This window comes from Dipodomys spectabilis, unplaced genomic scaffold (assembly GCF_019054845.1).
Source record: "Dipodomys spectabilis isolate Male_0828 unplaced genomic scaffold, ASM1905484v1 ptg000026l, whole genome shotgun sequence".
Taxonomy (NCBI): Eukaryota; Metazoa; Chordata; class Mammalia; order Rodentia; family Heteromyidae; genus Dipodomys; species Dipodomys spectabilis.
The window spans coordinates 13,583,517-13,605,048 of record NW_024870703.1 but is presented as its reverse complement, the minus strand read 5'-3'; the positions used below and the strand labels follow the sequence as shown (position 1 = coordinate 13,605,048).

At 44.8% G+C, this 21,532-nt stretch overlaps 1 protein-coding gene across 2 annotated transcripts in view; it reads left to right on the top strand.

Annotated features, from left to right (window-relative positions):
- The first annotated feature begins 3,038 nt into the window (after positions 1 to 3,038).
- Crim1 (cysteine rich transmembrane BMP regulator 1) overlaps positions 3,039 to 21,532 on the top strand; it is a 185,513-nt gene continuing 167,019 nt past the window's right edge. The window contains exon 1 of one of the 2 annotated variants that reach the window (XM_042675511.1): positions 3,039 to 4,001. In XM_042675511.1, the coding sequence (XP_042531445.1) occupies positions 3,671 to 4,001 (331 nt within the window). In that variant the 5' untranslated portion in view covers positions 3,039 to 3,670. The remainder of the gene's footprint in view (positions 4,002 to 21,532) is intronic. The other variant, XM_042675512.1, reaches the window with a different exon arrangement.

Here is a 21,532-nt window from a genome sequence, read left to right as displayed (position 1 = left end):
CTTGTATTAGGCTAGTTTCACCCTATCCCTTTTTGTACCCTTAGTCTGGTCTCAGAAGATGAGGGAATCTTGTTTGAGCTGGAGCCTAACATCACTGTCTCAGCTTCTGATACCTTATAGTCTCTGCTGGAGCCCAGAGAAGTTTAACCTCCTAGCTCACACACAAATTTCTTATTTGCCACTAGTTACTAGCTTCAAGTAAGCTTCAAGTTTCTATGACTATTCCTTTTATGGCAAACAACAACAAAACACACCTAACTTGATTCTTCTGAGTGGCTATATCCATTTTAGTCTGAAAATCTTTCTAGTTCCTCCTAAGTGTGACTTGAATTCCTGTGAGAAGCAAGCCTTGTATCTATCACTCTCCAGGTGCTCTGTCTTTGGAATCCTGGGAATGATTGTTGGTGACCTCCATATTGTCCCTTGCCCATGCTCAAATTGGCAGTGCTCTTTAATCCTTCACATACTGCCTTTAAACATGAAAATCACGTATAAGAAAGGCAAAACTTGGGCATTGATTATTCCTCCTTTAAAAAAAATTTACAGTGGCCTTTTTGATTTTTGTTTTAATTCCATCACTTATCCTTGGCTTTCCTGAGCCCTATAATGTTATTGGCTACATTTTAATAGTGCCTTTATACTTATATTTGAACAGAAATGTAATTTCCTCTGCAAAAGTGGAAAAGGCCTTCTAACACAGGGCAATGATGACAGCTTGTTGGCAGATTGCATGGTAAAGTGGTGGAGCCTTGTTGGGTTACAAGAAACCATCTTTTTTTTTCAGGGAAAAATATTCGTGTTTGTTTTTTTTTAATTGTGAGAATACCGTACACAGGAGTTACAATTACATGGGCAAGATAACGAGTACATTTCTTATCAAGCATTGTTGCCTCCTCTTCGTTTCCCCTTCCCATACTCCCCCTACATCCCCCTACCCGATCCTCCCCGCCCCCCACCAAAGTTGTAAAGTTCATTTTTCGACATAATGTCTTCTATATCTCATTGTTGCAATGGGTCCACCTGTATCCCTAGTTAAACGATTTGTTTTTGCCCTTCCCCTCCACAAATTATACCAATATCAAATACAGTGAAAGCAGGAAGAAACCATCATATTTAACACTGTCGTCTGTTTTATTATTCACCTTTACTATTAGAAAACCTACCATGCTTTAAATGATTCTACCAACTGATATTAGAGAACCATAGTTTGTGAGGTCTTTTGGAAGTCATCTGATCTGACCTTTCAAGCCATTGCAGAAACTATCTCCATCCTGTAAGCTAGTCCTTCCAGGAACCCTTTGAGCCCATTGCAGATGGAGCACTCACTCCCCCTGTTCAATACTGAACAGCTTTCCTTCTCTCCTCTAATAATCAATGATAACGATAATTAATGGCCTCTCTTTCCTCAGGACAACAACATATGATGGGAAGTATGTTTATAGTTTTCTGATGCCAATGATGGGGTAATATTCCACGGGGTAATATAACTGTGCCTTTTGGGTTGAAGATTAGCATGGTTACTCCAAAATATTCACCATAAATACAAATGTGTTCCACAAACAGATTTCAAAGGTATCTTTGTTTCCACTCTCCTTACACTCCTGCCATTAACTTCTGGTTCATTAGTCATGACTTTCAGGATCCACTTGGTTGCTGCCTTCCTGCATGGAGACAGAGGTGAGAGGGTGGACAGATAAGTCCACTTCACCACTGCGGAAGGATCCGACTCCCCGCCCTCCTCCCCTGACCCATATGGATCCAAGTCACTTTCTGTCAGTTCATTAACTTTATTCATCCTCCTGTGAGTGGGGGCCCTGCTATTCCAACCATCCTTGGTTCTCCTCACCTGGTCACTGGGAGAACCTCTGTTGAAAGCCACAAATGAAAACAATCTCCACAGGAAGCATTTGGCTTTCTTCACCTCGATTCATCATTTACTACGATCTTCTTGATTACTACAATCGCATTATTTTTTTTTAAGAGAGGGAACCCCACCGCTTTGCCGTGAGCTTGGACGCCAAAACGGCTGTCAGAGAACACCAATGCACCAAATCCACGGGTCTGGCTTCCCCAGACGAACTGTGCCGGGCCTGCCCTGCTCCGGGGAGGAGGGCTCAGCGGCGTTACTTTCCAGGCGCCCCCTCCTATAAGACAGCACCCCGCCCTGGCACAGAGAGCAGGACGCACCGCTAAAATCCGACGGTGCCACGGCCCCCCCCCCCCCGCGTCCTCCTCTCCCCTTACCCACCCGCCCCCCGCGGAATATTTACCTAGACCATTTAAAGCACTTAATTAATTCTCCAGCAGCCTCGCTGGAGACGTCTCGAGCTCCCCGAGACTCCATTACATAATATCTTTTGCAAAGTCTATTCCCGGCTCGAGTTGGAAGATGGATTCTCATTCCACTTTGCGAAGGTTCCATGCCTGCGCTCCCCGGGCCTGGGGAAGGGGGCGAAGCGGGGGAGGGGGTGGCGGTTTCTATTCAGCGGGTGCCCCAGCTTAGGCTGCAGCCAGCGCCCCTGTCCCGGGAGCTTCAAGGAGAAGCTGGGGGGGGGTCCCCGTCAGTCTTGGAATTCAATACTCCCCCCCACCCTCTTTTTTTTTTCCAGGAGGTGCAGCAGTCTCGCCCTCTGCGTTCCTAGGCTGAGGGGGGGGGGTGGACACGCGGGACGCCGCGACGCGGGGTACTCGCGGTGCGCCCCGGGAGCCGGTCCGCAGCGCGCCCCGCGGTGCCGGCCCCCCCAGCAGCCCAGGCCGGCTCGGTGCGCCCGGCTCGGAGGAGAGGAGCGGGAGAAGGGGGGCAGCTAGTGGAGGAGGAGGAGGCTTGGAGGGAGGGAGGGAGGGAGAGCTGGGCGGGGAGGGGGAGGGGCGGGGAGGGGGCCGGCCGGGCCGGGCCCGGGAGGGAGGGGTGCAGCCAATGAGCAGCGTGCGGCGCGGGGGGGGGGGGGCGAGGTCTGAGGGAGGAGGGAGGAGGGGAGGGCGCAGCCCGAGCGGCGGCGGCTCCAGCCATAAACAAGCGCCCGGAGGAGCCGCGCAGGAGTGAGGCGAGCCGGGCGCGCGGAGCGGAGCGGAGCGGACGCCGCCGACCTTCTGCCGCTGCGCCACCGCGCCCACTCGGCGGCTTCGGAGGCGGGGACCGGCCCGGAGGGAAGCTGTGGTGCTGCCGCCGCCGCCGCCGCCACCGCGAGGCCGGCCGACCGACCGACCGACCGACCCGGACGGGGGAGGAGGAGGAGGAGAGGCGCCGCCTGCCCCGGCCGGAGCTAGCGCAGCCATCGCCGCCGCCGCCGCCGCCGCCGCCGCCGCCAGAAGTTTGGGTTGAACCGGAGCTGCCGGGAGGAAACTTTTCCCCCCTCTTTCTCTCTCTCTCTGTCCCTCTCTCTTTCTCTCCCTCTCTCTCGTTTTCCCCCTCCCTCCCGGGAGGAGGAGGAGGAGGAGGAAGAGGAGGGGGAGCCACCGCTGCCGCTGGCGCCAACGCTAGTGGGCTCGGGTCGGCGCGGCCCGCAGGAGGGGCGGGGGCCTCGCCCCGCGAGGGGAGGCGCGCCCCGGGGGCCCCGAGGGGGGCGGCGAGGACCGCCGGCTGCGGGCGCCCCGCGCAGGGGACGGCGCCCGCCCCGCTCCCGGCCCGGCTGCGAGGAGGAGGCGGCGGCGGCGGCGGCCGCGCAGGAGGATGTACTTGGTGGCGGGGGGCAGGGGGCTGGCCGGCTGCGGGCACCTCCTGGTCTCGCTGCTGGGGCTGCTGCTGCTGCTGGCGCGCTCCGGCACCCGGGCGCTGGTCTGCCTGCCTTGCGACGAGTCCAAGTGCGAGGAGCCTCGGAGCTGTCCGGGGAGCATCGTGCAGGGCGTCTGCGGCTGCTGCTACATGTGCGCCCGCCAGAGGAACGAGAGCTGCGGCGGCGCCTACGGGCTCCACGGAGCCTGTGACCGGGGGCTGCGCTGTGTCATCCGCCCCCCGCTCAATGGCGACTCCATCACCGAGTACGAAGTGGGCGTCTGCGAAGGTACGGCCGCCCGCTGCGGGCCACCTCACAGCCCTCCCCCCCCCCCCCCGTCCTCCACCCCGCGCCCTCACCCCACGCCATCCCTCCTACCTGGCGCCCGCGCCGCCCCCTCGGCGCTGGCTGCGCCCAACAAAGTTTGGCTGAGACTTCTCCCCCACCCACCCGAGGAGAGCTGGGCTCGGCGGGGAGGGCGCTGGGGCGGATGGGCGCCGCCCTCCCCGACCCCAGATGGTGCCCGTCTGCCGGGTACCCCTGCGGGCTGGTGCCCTCCCTCCACCTAGTACCCCTTGTGGGATGGTACTCCCCCAGTATCCCTCCGGGATGTTGCCCGCTCTCCCCCCCCCCTTAGACCCCTTGCATCCTGGCTCCCGGTCCTCCCCGACGCCCTGCTGCGTCGGACGAGGTTGGTTGCCGTGGGTGGGCGGGTGAGCGGTTGGGTCCCTGGACCCGCGCTTGTGTGAAGGTTCCGGCTTCCGCTGGGGTGGCCCGCCCTCGCCCCCCGAAGTTGGGGTGCCGTGGATGGAGGGCACTGCAGAGGCGCGGGTCCCTCCCCGCCCTCCCCTCCGCTCCCCTCCCCTCCCCGCATAGCGCAGTGTGGCACCGGGCGCCGGCCGTGCCCCGGGCCGCCCAGCCAGCGCTTTGGAGACGCGTCTCCAGCCCGCACTCTCCGTGTGTGCCCCCGATGATCCCCCCCTACCCCCCAGCCTGCGCTCTTCCCTCACCTCCTCCCTCCTCTGTCGCACGTAAATTAGTCTAAGCTCCGGAATCTGTCAGGCCGAGGCGAAGTTACGTCGGGTGGTTACTCATTTATTTGCCTATTGAAAGCGGTCAAAGGCTTTTCTGGGCTGAAAGGGAAGGGGGTGGGGCTGGGGGTTGCACCTGGGAGTGCGAAGTTGTGGCTGACTCTGGGAGCGACGGCCGCCGCGTGTGAAGAGCCGATCCCCGCGTGTCTCCAGGCGTGTGGCCCGCGCCGCCTTTTGCGTGTGTTTGACAGCGGGGGTGGGGGCGGTTCTGCCAGCTTCTTCCCCGCAACGACGATCGTGCGGGGAGGAGATCCCCGACTGGGGAAGCCCTGAGGATGCACCTGAGCCTTCCTCCCTTCCCGCCTGCCTCCACCCCGCCCTCCCCATCCTGCCCGGGGTGGTGGTGCTAGGTGTGGCTTGGGGTCCCGCGAGAGGCTAGGGATTGTTTTTATTTGACTATTAGGCAGGACTCAGTGAGCGCCCCTTACAAGTGCCCCCCCCCCCGGGCTGATATGGGGCCAAGGATTGGGTTCTCAGAGGGCCTGCTAGGGAATGGTGAGGAGGGACAGGTGCCCTTTGCACCTCTCTACCCACAGTCAGCACCTAGGAGACTGGGAGGGGTTTATTCGGAAGCATCCTTCCTCCCCCCCCCCCCTCTCTGAGTGTGTGTGTGTGTGTGTGTGTGTGTGTGTGTGTGTGTGTGTGTGTGTGTAGGGATACGGAAAAGAAGGTAGCAACCCTGAGGATAAAAATGATTCTATTTAAAGGCTCCAGTGGTGTGATACTCTTTAAATACACTCGTATTTATTTTTACCTTGCAGTTAGGGTTTGGACTGTGTTGGAAGGCTGAGGAGACCTTCCTGGCTTGGCGGCTAGTGGGCAGTAATGAGTGGAGGAAACTGTTCTGGGAAGGGAGGGAGGGCCCTTCACGGCTGCGCCCCTACATCCTGTGGACCTCGGTTAGGAGACCCTGCTTTGCTCACACATCCCAAGCAGCCTCTCACCCGGTATGAAGTCTCATTCTCTGACAACGGGCTTGTTTCTCCGATCAGGACAAATGGCCATCACACCGATTCTGACACAGTTTTATGTGTTTGACTTTGGGAGGTGTGAATGACTTAGACTAAAGCGTCTTTGAACTTTACCACTTCGGAGCATAACTTGATCCAACCTCCCATAAATCTGCAAAGAACAACCAGCAGGAGACGAGGTTAAATGCAGTGGAATCTGCTGTGCTCTGAGAAGGTCTCTTGGAGGCTCTAGAGAGTCTAAGCCTTGTTTGTTTCCTCTTTGTGTGTTTCTGGTGAAGGAACTGCTCAGGGAACATTTACAGTAATCAAGTGTTTTGGCAGCAACATTGCATGTCACAGTATGGAGTTATTTTGGCAGTTTGTTGGTGAGCCTTTCATTCCTCTGGAATGCTGGGATCCCTCATGGCTTCCTTTCTTCTGGTAACACCCGTGCACTTGGTGTCAGCTTTGAAAATGTTTGGAAAGTATTTCTTGACATGATCATACTTCAATTAATGTTCTCTAGAGATGCTTTTTCATTTTGCAGGCCTGTTTTCAGAAACCAAAAGAGCGTTCTCAAGGCACTTAAATAAATTTTTTTCTAAGAATTCTAAAAGCAGCAGTCAGGTTGCATTCTAAATCCATGAAGAAGGACAGTGCTTTCTGGCATGGTATTTAATGGTTGGATTTAGAGAGATATTTTCAACTGTGTGTCTAAAATTACAAATAATTTCATATTATTACACGATTTATGGAAAGTATATGATTAGTAGGTAACCCATTTTCTTTTCTAAGATTTAAAGGAGTCTTTAGATATCACTAATTATCTAGAAGGTGCTGGCTTTCCCCCCTTTTTTTTCCTGCTACTCTGCAAGAAAGTTCTTAATGGACAACATTTCTGGGTTCCCATTTTTATTCAGAAACTTATTTGTGATTATCAGAACTAACATGAGTAGGAATTGGCATATTCATGTAAAACTCTTGTGCTGCAATTTTTGCACTAAAATGACCCCTACTGGTTATGTCTGTTAATGAAAAGTCTTGAAACTTTATGGAATTGGCTACCCTGAGAACACATTGCCTGCTATAGAAATATTATCATCACTCATCTACCTGCTTTCAATGATGAGATTTAAACACAAATTATGTTGTTCTGTTTGCCAACTTGAAGCAATTTTTTTACTCCCACACTAGCTTTGTGTGTGGATCAAGTCATGTTTTCACTAGCAGCTCACAAAATGAGTTAGATAAATCAAGGTTCAAAACAGACTCCTTTCACCACTGGCCCACTGTTTTAGGTTGCTAAGATATAGAGACCCATGTTGGGCTCTGAGTGGATGAACAATCCTGTCTAGAGAAAGAACCCCAAAGGGGGAAAAATGGCTGAAAGCTAAAGTGAGGAGTTGTATCCTGTGAATCATGTGAGATGTATGCGTCGATTTCTTCACAGCATAATTTAGATTGCTATTAAGTAATTTTGACTATGTTTGAAAACTCTGGAATGGAGCCAGGTACCTAAAGTTCCCTCTGTTCTCCCAGTCTTAAAAGGGGGCTTTTGGCCCCTGGGAGGGTACAGTTCCCTTCTGTCTCCATTCATCTTGCAAGTTTTCCTGTTGCCCTCTGCAGAACCCTAACTTGCTTGACCCAGGCAGTCTACCTCCAGAGGAGTCAGAAAAGAATCACCTAGAGGCCAAAGAAACAAGTTTGGCTTCTAACCCCAGGGGAAGAAGTCTGGATGGGAGATCTCTTTGGGGGATTAGAGGTTTAGAAAACTAATGAAGTGGAGATTGTCTAGAAAGAATGTTTTGATTGGAGAGGGAGAACTGTATTTTGAACTAAAGGAATGAAGTCCAGTTTTTGAGGATTAGCATTTTATGCTTCTGAAAAGGATGGGGACAAGGTGAGTAAATTTGACTGCCTTTTGTCTCTGGGTAGGAGAAGGGCAAGATAAAGGCTTGAATTTGACAGTTTGTAAGGACCAAGTGATTAGGAGTCAGAGGACCCTCTTGTGCCCACTCTGAGAACCTTGTTATACCTACTGTTGGTAGGTTAGTACCAACTCCTCGCTCCTGACTCCCCCCAAGTGAATTTTTACTGTATGGCTTCAGTCTTCATGAAACTTAATTTTCCATGTTGTTGTTGTTTTATGTTTATTTGTTTAAAACTGCCATTTAAAAGCTTCTCTTTTAGAAAACAGTCTTTCTCTTTCCCCTCCTCTATTTTAGATTTTTCTTCTCGTTTTTCACAGGGCAGCGAAGAGAACTCAGTATGTGTAGTAGCCACTACTATGTGCAGCAAGGAATAATATTTTGTCTTTTTAAACTGTGGCCATGAGCTTAGAGTTTCTTTTCTTATCCCCAGAGGACAAAGTGGTGGCTGCTAGGAAGACAATGTGTAGATCTAAGCTGAGGCCCCTTGAGACTGGCTCCAGGAGGCCACCCAGTGTGGGACCCTGCACATTAGTAGCTTTTGCACTGGCCACATCTGCAACCTACTGTCCGTGTTCTCTTGGAATTAACATTTCATGAATTTTAGTTTTTGTACAGTAAAGGAGAGGAAGAGCAAAGTTACTACTTATAGTGGAGTTTGAAAAGTTTAACAGCCCATGTCTGTAGACTTTTGGCTTTTTGACCAATGGGTTTTTCTTCTCCATCTCAAAAGTCTTTAGGTAGAGTGAATTCTACCAGAGAGAAGGCAAGCACAGGGTGTATAAAATTATGGGTATGGGAAGAGAAACTAATCCAAGTAAACAAGGAAGTAATTAGTTTCTCTCCAATGTAAATATTGACAAAACATGGGGAGACTAGCTATTCACTGCACATGTATCAATGACAGGACTCTGTGACCTTCGCCTGACTGTCAGGCTTATAGAATCTCATTGTTATTAAGGAGTCCTGTCACATAAAACACTTAGCAAAGGACAATGAATTGCACACTTTGTAGCAGAAAGGCAAAATAGCAAGCCTGGAGTGATTTGCTGCCATTAACATGGTTATTGGTGAACAGAAAACCAGAATATGTTGTTAGTACAATTTAAGCTGTAAGGTTAATTTTATAGGAAAAGTGAAAAAAATCCTAAAACAGCATTTTATCCATTTGTGGGAGGTGGTTTTAAGTGAATTAGTGCAGGTTTCTGTGTTTTTCATAGCTTGAATAAGGTCCAGTAGTCTGAATGAACAGCTTGAGACATAGGAGAGAAGGTAAGGGATTGAGAGAAAAGCTGGGCATGCTAGTACATCTATAAACCCAGCCTTGGGTGGGCAGATTGAGGCAGAAAGATACAGAATCTTAGGCTAGCCTGAGCTACCTACCTAATACATACCCATGTAGCCTGGGCTGTACAGTGAGATTCTATTTCCAAAACCCAAGCAAATTAAAAAACAAAAAAAAGGGCCATGAATAGATAACAGTAGATGAAAGACAAATGGAAGAAAGGAAAAAAAAATCTGAATTCATCTTAGTGAACATACCACTCTTTGAAGAATAATACAAAACACATTCTAGACATTAATTGTAAAATTCCTAAAAATTGTAGACGTGCTCAGCATCTTCCAGGCAATGGTGCTGGCAGGAGAGGTAACGGTGCAGCCCTAGGAGGTAATACAGTACATTGAAAGGTGAAGGTGAGCAGTGAGTGGAAGGTAAGTGTCCTTGGTGAAACAGGTCCTCTAACACTGTGTTCCACATGGCATACTTCATGTTAGAATTTTGATGGAGACAGGTCAGTAAAGCTTATTTAATTATCTGAAGAAGACATGGTAGGCTAGCCAAGTAGGCATGAATAACACACTGAAAGCCTGCTGTCTTCAAGATCTAATTCTCCAAAGTTTGCATTTGCAAAAATCTGACTTTATAAAAATTAATCACTGGTTCATTGATTTCTCCCTCCCCCCCCCCCCCCCCCCCCCCCACTCTATACAAGACCTTCTGCTGGGGTTTGGGGCAGCTGGGATCCTGGGAAATCTCACAGGGATATCCTCTATTTTATACATTTCTTGAATCAAGACAAACAGTAAGACCAGAAAAATTAGACATAATCATGTAAGTTCAAGCAGAAGTGATTTTTGTGAACCTGTGTATGATTAATCAGCAATGAAACATGTGCATAAAATCTGTTCTAAGAATTGCAGGATCTGAGGAGATCACTTCAGGTTCTGGTGGGCAAGTGGAAGCCGAGAATTTGAGTTTGAATGAGGCTTAAAAGTATGAGTAGGAGCTCTAGTTAGGTGGGGAAAGGAGCCTACCCCTTCTTAGAGTCTGTGCAGCACCTTGCAGACTGTTTCTTAATATCTAAGGATGAGGCTGCATTCTTCACATGATTCACAGTGGCAACTTTCTTTTTAAGAGTGTTTCTCTCTTTGTTCTAGCTTGTTCCTGTAGGCATATGAGTGGGAAGTGAACTGGGCGGTGAACTTGATGAGCACTTCTCTCCTCCTACTCTGCCACTTGGCTTGGCCAGTACCTGGTCACTTCTCCAAACACCTCTCTGCCCCTTAATAGTAGGGACAGAGGAGTATTTGACAGTACCTATTCTTTGAAGAAAAACCCTCAACGTTAACACTGACATTTCAAGTGTTTATTCTGAGCCCAACTGGAGATTAAGATTAAAAAAAAAAATCACAAAATGACCCTGTTTTTTGCTAGTTGCAAAGTGAACAGATTTTAGTTCCTTACCTCTCTCCTCCAACTCCAGTTAATTCCCCAAGTGAAATACCTATCCTTGGTAGAAAAGTACAATGGAAGTTGGTCTTTGAGGTAGAATCTGCACTTCTGTGTATGTCATTTTCTTGTTCATAGGTTAATGGTAGGGTAGGAACTGTATTGGTGGGGAGAACTAGGAAGGATTAGCTTATGGAAAAGGCTTTCCGTCTACTAATCAGAATAAGTAAAACAATTTGATGTAGTCTCATTCTCTTGCTCTGCTTTACTCCAGACTTCCTGAGTTCTTGATTCAGTAGTGAGAAGTTTGAGTTTTTACAAGGAGGTGAATTGTTCAAGACTCTTCCCCATTCAACCATAATCCAATACCACAAATGCATGAAGATAAACTTTAAGGCCTCTGAAATTGTTACCTCTCTTCCTTAACAACCCTGTTTGTTATCTTGTCTAAATAGCTACCACAAAATTTCTGTGTTTGAGGTAAAAATGTGGGCTCTGAAATGTTTTGTTATGGGGTAGGAATTGTAAATTTAACCACTTTCATTTTCATTTGTGGAGGAAGGAGGCCTAATCGCACCGTAATCAGTAATATCCAGTTTCCTTCCCATTGTATTCTGGAAGATTTTGCGGCTAACTCTTGGAGTGTTCTCTTTGGTGGTCTCCTCAGGGTTGTGCCTTCCCTGAGCTAAGGAAATGGCTTACCCTGGCACAGCTCCACCTCCTTCCCAGGCCCACCTGCTACAAAACCAAGGTCTAACCGGTCTATTTCTTTATAGCTTAACCATTTATTCTCCTCCTATCTCAAGCTTGTTTACCTATTGAACCACGGATTCTTCTTATGCTGACAAAAAAGTTTATTGAGAGTGTCAGCTGTGGGTCTTGTCTCTGCTATCAAGTAGTGACACCACTTGTATAAAAGTGTGCAGTCATGAGGAGTTTTGCTACTTAAAGTGTGGTCCTGTGCCAACAGCACTGGCAAAGTGTCACCTGGAGTTTATGGGACATGCAGAATCACCAGCTTTAGCACAGGGCCTGCCTATTCCCAGCCTGCTTTTTGTTTGTTTGTTTTCTTTAACCCAGGATAACAACAAGTTAAGACCTGAGGTCTCTTTTCCCCCTACTTGTTTCTCCTATTTCTCCTGTTCAGAATGTTCAAGGAAAAAGAAATTAGGCCCTGGGGCTAGACAAACTGTATGTTCCAATCTCAGCCCTGTTATTCTTTTTAACTGTGAAACTAAAATTGCTTAGTTTTTGTGGACTACTTTTTCTCATGTGAAAATGTATGTCAGCTTTCTAGCAAGTACTATTGTGATGATTAGAGATGATGAATATGTTTATGTATGTTTGCATAGATAATGTGTAAATGTAAGATTATTGTATTATTTAGTTGCTAGTACTGTGTTTGGTACCAAAGAGGCTTTTTCATACTCCCATTTCCATTCTTTCTCGTTATCTTTGTTGGCTTTCCCTATATATTTAGAAATATCCTTTGTGGACCACATAGTTCCCTCCTCCACACTTCAGCAGGATGGATAATTCTAGCCTCAGATGTTTGTCCCAGAGAAAAGAACTCTGGTACAGAGAACCAGCCATTCCTGGTTTGACCTAAGAGCAGTTGTAGTTAATTCCCAGCCCCCTTGCAGTTCTGTAGAGAACCTGCACATTGCTTGATTTTGTGGCTCTGGCTCTTTCTTTTGAAAGAGCTATGCCAAAATTATACATATTTTTAAAAGGTAACATCTAATGCTTGATGGGATATGATTTTCTGACAGTGAGGCCCAGAGCATATCTGGGGTGGGGTCTTCCTCCCCCTGGGCATTTTGTCTTTTCACAAAGGAGTATTGCACGTTTTCTATGTATTTGCTCTGTGTGGTCAGTGGAAAGTGGTACAGCTCGGGGGAAGCTGAAAAGGAAGATTGCCCAGAATTAAAATATCTTCTAGTTTCTTTTTCTTTCTTTTTTTTTTTTTTTGGGTCCGGTCGTGGGTCCTGAACTCTGGGCCTGGGCACTGTCCCTCAGCTCTTCAGTTCAAGGCTAGCGCTCTACCACTTGAGCCACAGCGCCACTCCGGCTTTTTCTGCTTATGTGGTGCTGAGGAATCAAACCCAGGGCCTCATGCATGCAAGGCAAGCGCTCTACCACTGAGCCACCTTCCCAGCCCCATATCTTCTAGTTTCTTCAGTTCTTAGTGTAGGTGTGGTCTCACCATACTGCTTATTCTCAACTGTGACTCCTTCCTTTACTATACTTGGAGACTAGTATCATTTTTATCCAGTTAATGTTGGCTAAGACTTCGTGAGAAAGAACTTGAAGATAAACTCCTTAGAATCAGTGGATTCAAGCTGATTTTTTTCTTCTCAAAAGGCAAACCTTATTTTATTTCTTTTAATAGAAACTGGATTTTTTAGAAACACTCCTTCAGTACTTGTCATTGTAGTAAGCTCTGTCTTTCTGTTAAGAATATTGGTGTTCATCTGGGAAGGTGGCTCAGTGGTAGAGTGCTTGCCTTGCATGCATGAGGCCCTGGGTTCAATTCCTCAGTACCACATAAACAAAAAAAAAAGAAAAAAAGCCAGAAGTGGCACTGTGGCTCAAGTAGTAGAGCGCTACCCTTGAGCTGAAGAGCTAAGGGACAGCGCCCAGGCCCAGAGTTCAGGCCCCACGACCGGACCCAAAAATAAATAAATAAATAAATAAAAAAAATAAGAATATTGGTGTTCAAACTAGTAACCTATGAGCAAAATGGGAAGACCTACAAAAATAGTTCCAGGATTTCTTTAATGTATATGTTAATCAAACCCACGTATAACAGACCTATTTGAATTATCCTAAGTGTATTTGTCTGAAGAATAGCTAAGAAAAAAAAGGAACTGTATTTTAGAATGTTGTCATTTTAGTGTTTGAGAATTTCAAGCATCTATTTTTTGGGGGGAAATTTTAGTTAAGTCTTTAATAATCAACTGCTCTGGCTTTCATAAGGTTAAGAAAAAATAGGTATAAGCTGTAACTAGAGAAGATGCCTGTCTTCTGTAGCATTTCAAAACAAAAACCATAAACAAACAACTCAGATTCAAAACAGAATGGAATTTCTGGCCAGGCAGGATGAAACCTGAGTCTGCAGAGCCCAGTCTACTGGAGGTAGCTTCTTCTCCAAAGGCCTTGAACAAACTGGTTCAAGCTGTGATAAAAGCAAAAAGCCATCCCTAAGCTGGAGAAGTGTAATCCTTCCTCTCAAGATTGCAGAGACCTGCCCAAATGAGGCAGAGCTGCCTTGGGATGTTCCTCTCAACTAGACTTTGCTGATAATTATTCCAACCCCTTTGGACCTCATAACATGACATAGCTTATAGGTGAGCTGTGAGAATTCTAAGGACAAAGCTCAGAAATCTCATTGTACTTGAGAACCTTGCTTTAAAAAGTACAATTAGTGAATACAGGTTTAGGACTACATCGTTCAAATTAAGAAAAGGGCTGGGTTTTAGGAAATTTTATCTCTGGAAATGAAAGTAGAGGAATTTTTTTTTTAAACTATCCTGAGAAAGAGTGGGGATGCTGTGTGCCTTTCAAAAGCAATGAGTTTCTGTACTTCAGGCAGATTTTAGGAAAACTTATTACCACTGAATGTGACATAAAAATGAGAGAGCTAATACGTTTCTCAGCTTCAATCAAAAGAGTGTGAATACGTTTGTTTATGTCCTAGCTTGTCATGTAATGGATTTTCAGTTGTGCAAAAAGGCAAATATCATCAGATTCTTATGTATGAGAATAACATGAAAAAGTCTCAGCCATGGTTTCTAGATCTTCCTCCATTGCTTGATGGCTCAGTGACTTAAAAAACAAAACCCCCTCAACCATCCTCAGCTTCCTTTCAGCTTAGGTTGTTGAAAGCAATTCAGTAGTTACCTACCTAAAGTCAGGGGAACTGAGTCAGACAGCATTGTATCTGACCTCTGGCCATAAGATCTGTGTTTTCATGACTGAGAATACTGGGCAGAGATCAAGTATTGCCTCTGTGTTTACAGAGCCAAGGAAGAAAAAGTGGTATCTACTTGACACTTTGCCAGGTGCTATGGACAGAAGGGCTTAGGGATAAAGCCTAAGAATTCTGCTACAGTTATGCATATTGGGAACACTGGAGACTGCATTCCCATTATTATTGGGAAGTCAATGACAGCTTTTACATACTTGCAATCTGTTTAGTGTATTAACTTTGGCCAGTCTGGATCTAAGGTAGACCTTCAGCCTCTCTTCCCTGTCTGAGCTGGCCTGCTGCCTTCATTCTTTCTCCTTTGCTTCATTAATTATTACAGCTATGAGGTAGGTAAGTGACACACTGCAAAGGGTGAAGCTTGAGCAAAGACAGGCCAAAACTTGCCCAGGTTCCCATGCTCCTCTCTGCCTCTGACACTAGGAGAGAGTTGAGTAATTGCTCTTCTTCCTAATACTGCTGGGAGCAGCCAAATTCTCTGCATTCTTTTACCTTTGCTGCTGTTTTCACTTGCCAGGGAGTTTCCTTAAGGAGCAGGCTGAATTTAAAGAAATATAGCAGTAATAATACATGAAAAAGGGAAGGTAGTCACAGACTAAATGTAGCTCTTCAGTCCTGGGCCTCAAGTTAGAAGGATGAAATGATTGTTCCTGCCAGGGATTATGCAGGGAGGGGGTTTCGGGGTGAGCCACTCACCAAGGAACCTTTGGCTTGTTTATAAGACAACAAATCTTCACTGAATATAGTTTCAAGTATGTTCCTACTGTGAGGCTTGGAAAGTTGTCTCTTGAGAGCTAAAGAAGCTTCACGCTTTCTCTGCAGATTGTTCAGCAACAGGGGATAGAATGAGGTTTGATGGTCTGAACGTGTGGTCCTAAAAAGTTGATGTAATGCGTGTTATTCTAAAGCATGTGTCTGGCTTAGCACCAGCCAACTTGTTCTGCCTTGTGGACATGACATTTTTGCCAGCAGCAGCCTTCCAGAATGAGGCACTGGTTAATTCCAGCTGAGCATGTATTTGTTAATAAGTCTGCTGAATGTTAAATACCCCTCTTGGGTTATGTGACTTGAGACAACTCTGGAGCTAATTATTATGTACCTCTCTTCACTGACTCTCAATTTAGTCACCTAAGCCGCCAATTCCTACTTAATTTTTAGTGTTTTTTGTAATATTTTGTTTTTTGCCCCTAATATATTTTTTCCTTCATTCTATAATTAGTTCAATGTTTTATTCTACTGTGGCTTGTTTGTTCTTTCTTTTCATTTTCTTTCTTTATTTAAAAAGGGTATTGAAAGTTAACTCCTGTTCCAGATCTTATCATGTCTCTTCCAGGGTAGATTTCTGGATAGCTAATAGTAGTGGCTGTTTAAAATAGCCATTGAGGAGTAGGAGGGCCGTGTTACTTGACTAACCTGAGCTTTGCCTAAGATAGGTTTTCCTGTATTCTTCTGTGGTATATAAATAGATCTTTATTTGCCTTTTTTTTTCCTGCTTGGTTGCTGCATATTTAGCTTTAGAACTTTGATGAGAGTCTGAAGGCCTGGGTCCTAACACTTCTGCCTTGAAAGCAGGCTGATAGTACTGTATGTATTTACATACATAGAAACACTCACTGGGAGAGTTTGTGCTGCTGAAAGTCCATTAGATATTTCCCTTCTTGCTCACTTCTCTACAGGGTTAATTGCCCTCCTTCATTACCAAGTCCCTGCTGGGAACCCAATGTAAACTGGATCTCAGCTGCCTTGAAAGCCTTTGGAAAGATGCTTTCTAGTCATCTAACATTTGCATCCATGTTTTTCTCAGTATGCTTACCATATAGCCCTTCATCTATATGTAACTTACTGTTCACCAAAGTTGGTGTCTAGTATCCTGCTCTGTGAAGATCCCTCTCAATAGTGGTGTCAGCAGTAATGGCTAAAGAATTCTGTTTGGCAGGGGAGCGCTAACCAGTAGGTCAGATTCATTTATGTTGTGGAATGGGAGAATACCTGTATTTTTAGCTACTCAAGAGATTGAGATTGGAGGATTGTGGTTCCAAACCAGCCTAGGCAGGAAAGTTCATGAGACTCTTATCTCCAATTAATCAGCAATAAACTTGAAGAGGAGCTGTGGCTCTTGTGGTAGTGTACCAGCCTTGAGGGAAAAAGTTAAGGGACAGTGCTCAGGACCTGAGTTTAAGCCCCACTAATGGAGGGGAAAAATAAAAGTTCATAGAACAAGGATCTTTACAAGATTGTGATAGATCTTTTGATCTTCTGGCCTAAGAAGTGCCCAGGACAATAAAATATTTCCATGGCATCAGCACCTGGGCCCCTGGAATGTTAAGGTTATAGAGTCTTTGAGAGAGACTGGAAGTTGTAATGGTTTTTTTTCCCCGTTTACAGTTGACTTTGTACTTTGAGTGTGAGTGGTGTGTTTTCTGTTGCTGAGCACACAACAAAGAATATTCTGCATTGATTGCCAGTGTGCTGTAAACTCTTCCCCAGCTTGAGGCACATTTAGTGTAGTCACTGTGGATCAGCAAACCAAAACTGACTTCTTAATAAAGATCACACATTGTTGTATTTATTACATCTGAAAAAAAGAACAGTTCTAATTAAAGTGCTTTGATTTTTTTTTAACTGCCCAGCTAATTGGAATATCTATAACTAGGCAAGTGAATATTACTTACTTTGTTTCTTGATGGTTGAGGTAAGTTTTGTTATCTTTGTAACAATGCAGAATGACTATGGCAGGCTGTTAAACATAGTTTTGTTTTTTGTTTTTTAATCTTCTATAGGGATTTTGGATGTGATAGCAGGAAGAAAAAGCTGAAATTTGTGGGGTGAGAAATGGAAGATGTCTGTAGGGAAATAAGCAAAATGAAAGAAGCCGAAGGTGGGTTTTTGTTTTGGGGTATCTTTTTTTTTTTTTTTTTAAATAAGATCAAATTATTTTCAAAGACTATGCTGGGAAAAGGTGAGCCCTCAGCAACCAAGTTTATTGACTGTCTATTCCGGAAATTATATTAGATACATTGGAAAGGGAGAGGAAAAAGACTGTCTGCCAGCAGAGGTTGGAAAACTTGAGGGAGATAAAGTATTTACAGGCCTTAATAAGGTAAAACAAGTCCAAGAGAAATATATAATTGCAGCTGCATTTGGCTCTGAATATAGTCCATGTATTCTGTTTTTTAAATTGTGTGTGAATATGTAAGCATATGCCCTCCAGTCAGAAATGCTTGGGTGATATTTCTTGAGAAGGGAAAAGTAGAGGGTAGTAGGAATTAAAAAGAGAAGGCATAAACGATGATTATGAGCAAAGGAGCAACAGTAAACTTTTGTTCTAACCTTAGAAAGGGGGGTATATTTCATGGGCCTGATTATTCCAACTATTTCTAATCTTCATATAATAAGCCTTGGACTTCCCATAGGACCATAGTAATTTGCTTGCTATTACTGAAAGCCCATAGGTAAAGGGAAAATTGGATCCCTAAATTCATGTTCTGATTCTGTTGCTCCTTCAGTTTGAGATTTTTTTTTTTTTCCAACCTTATTTCAAGCTTATCTCAGACAAAGATTTTTAGTCAACTCAGAGTCAGGAGATAATAGTCAGCACATATATCCTAATATCTAGCCCAACCAAAGGCTTCGAGGCAAAACCAGCAACTGGAAAAATGGGTGTGGTGTCAACTTTCAGATTCCCCAAAGTTGTCTTTATAGCCTTTAAAATGTGTTCTCATCCTTCAAGCCTTACAGTTTATGCCATTTCCTTTGTGAAGCCTTCCTGCCCCGCCCAGGAAAAAGTAATGCCATCTCCTACCCCCAGTGTCCTGTAAATAGCACTTTCTCCTCTTGTTATAGAGCTTTTCCTACTGTGTTAGAGTTCACATTTCTGTCTCCCTGCCTCCTCGTTGTGATCTACTCGAGTGCCAGGATTGTGTGTTATTCTAGTGCTTGGCACACAGGAAGAACTCAATGAGCATTTGTTGACTAAATCTAGACTCAAGGTCATCCAAGATACTATACACAAACTTTTCTATCTGAACTGTTTGTTTTGCATTGTGGAAACAAGTGGCCCTTGCTTACCTGTTCGCAGATCGCAGTGAGAAATCCTGTCATGGAGAAGGAACTTGAGCCTGGTTAACTCTGTCCACTTTAGTCAGGTTTTTTTTAGCCTTTTCCTGATTGGTTAGTTTCAGTAAGATGCATTTTGGTAAAAATTTGAAGGTGATCTTCATTTGTGAGTCTTGCCAGTTTGTCATATAGGTGTCATCTCTCATCCCTTCACCTGCCTCTTAAGAGTTTTGTTTGTTGTGGTTGGTGGTGACCTCACAACCAGGCATCTATTCCACTGATCAGTAATCAGCTGCTTAGAAGCATAACCCATTACCGCATTACTTTGTAAACATACTTCAGATGGTTATAGGTTACTTGATGACAGTTAAGAGAGACTTTCAAATTCTTAACTCCAGGATACTGTCCTAAACATACACTTTGGCTAATCTAAAGGGAATTTAATTGAACAAAGATGTAGTGAATGTTCAGTTTATGTTAATTACAGTGAAGAATGTTACTTACTCACTTCTCCTTATGGTCTCCAACTGTCCTAAGGAATTTCACTGAACCATAATTTTTTTTTTTCCGGAAGGAAATCTGAAGCGTTTCGCCAGGATGGTGGAAGTGAGTGACTGAACAGTAAAAATGCCTCACAATAGTTTAAAGAGGAAGTGTACAGGAATGCAATATAAAGAATTTAGGAAAGCAGAGTCCTATTTGGATTTGCTCCAAACCCTGTAATTTTAGGGACTGATGATTAGTGGCCAAGGTCCTGACTTCTTGTATTTAGTAGCAAGGAAATTGTTTTTCCTTTAGCACCAGTCTTGAACTCTTTGTTTGTTTATTTTTCTAAAGGTCTAAAGTGGTTTACAGGTGAAGACAGAATACAACATAAAACATTTACAATAGCAAATTAGACCTTTGGGTGATATTAATCAGTACTAAGTCTTTGAACTGCTGAAGGAGAAAGGTTTAAGAAGATAACTTTATGGAGTCCTAAATTCATATAGAATTATCCTGCAGTTACAGAATTAGGCACCTCTGCTGTCTTAACACCTAAGTGAATGAACCCTGAAAACCTCATTTTCTTGATTTTGATGTTTCTACTATATCATATTCATCAACTTCCTTATGTTTAAGATGCTTATCTCTCTCTTGATGGGATTGTTGATAATGTTCAAGTTATCAGTAGTGGCTTTCCCAATTTTCTACTTTAGATCATTTTGTTCGTGTTACAAAAGGTTTGGGAAAGAAGGAGCTGGAAGCTGAAGTAGATGGCCAAGTTCCCAGTTGTAGAGTTTTCATTGGTTGTCATGCTTTAGTTGGCAATGACTTCAAAGATTTCAAAGCAAGGTAATGTTTTGAAGATGCACTGATGAATTTCCTATAACTCTTTACTATTTTTAACCTTTCTATGGCTTCCTTATTGTTGAAAGTTCAAAAAACAGCCTGGGACTTGGGGTACAAGTATGTTTTCTCTTTGGGTGTTGCCTGGCTTAAGATTTGCTCATCAGGAAGAGTATCTGATTGGATGTCTAAATGAGATTCCATTGTGAATTCAAGGCGTTGGGACCCCTGCGCTGCTGTTGCTGCTGACATAGCACACTTGTCCTCAGTCTTCAGCAAAAGAAATGAATGGAGGCCTAGCACTGGGAAGCACTCTTGAAGAGGGAGTGCCCAACAAACTGTAAGCCAAGGTAAACAGTCCTTGCAACTGAAAAACAGACTTCCTGGAAGGAGAGAACTGGAAAAGTGGGTGTGAAGTACAACCACCAAGTACCACTTTCAGCCACGTAGGTAGCTGCTTGGCAGAGTCCTGCAAGATTCTCTCAGACCTGTCCAGGGAGGGAGTTGCTTGAGGCAGCCTTTGATTGGCCTGCTGTGCCTACACTTAGGCAGAGATGACATTTGAGGAGAAAAGGTGATGTTTGGGTTGGAGACAGCAAGCAGATGGGGCTTTTGAGGGGATAACTTTCTGTAAATTATCATCTACATGGGGATGGAACCTTGTGAAGCCTGTGGACTTGCATTGTTGTGGGAAAGTGTCCCTGAGTCTGCATGTGTGAAAACAGACATTCTCTGCCACTTATCACAGTGGAAAAGTGTATCGTCAGAGTAGACAAATATGTACATGTTACAGACATGAAGTGTGCTCATTCTTAATACATATGTTCATGTCTACAGCATGTACACATATGAAAAAGATTCCTCACAGGTCCTGAACCTGACCTGACATACTCTTTCTTCTTGTCTGTTCTTTTGTGATAGTACTGGATTATTTTTCCTCAGCTCCCTAACTGGAGCTATTAGATTCTGTTAGATCCAATAAAAAAAAAATAAGATTTGCTTGTCTCTGACCATCATTAAGTAATGTACAGAGATACATACATGTAGATTATTTCTAGCAGTGTATATAAAGCTGTTCCTTTCTTACCCTCTGGAGTGGCAGAGGTCCTCCCTAGGTCTGTACTTGCTGGTGTGCTAACTTAGGGTAGGATATACATACTGCATTCACCACCTCTTCATTTGTCTACCCCTTTGCCCTTGACCCCACTCCCACCCCTTTTAAGTACCAGCCTTCTGGTGTTTATTTTGTTGAACTTTGACTTTGCCTTTCTAAGGAATTACACTATTTGAGTTCTCCCTTGAGTCTACCATATTTTAGTTAGTACATTTAGGTATTCTTGGATACCACCCGAGGGAAAGAGTAGGTTGGAGAGAGATGTATGAGAATGTTGAAATGGATGATATTGATCAAAATGCATTATAGTCATAAATGCTTTATTATATGACAATTCCTTTGCACATCTACCTAATGATAATTTTAAAAAATTACTAAAAAGAAAAAAAGATAGACCACTAGAAAGGATTGGTAGGGAAATTCCTTCTAACCTTTCCTACTAAAGCTTCTTGGAGCTTAGTTGTATAATACCTAAATTCTTTCTTTGTAGTTTAGCTTTTTAATATCTTATATTCATTCATTCATATATCCACTACTAGTTATGTGTGCTAACCATCTTTTTAAAAAAATCAATTATGAGAGTAACATAAGTTTGGGAGATGGAGAAGAAACACAGTGCTTTTGTTCAAAAA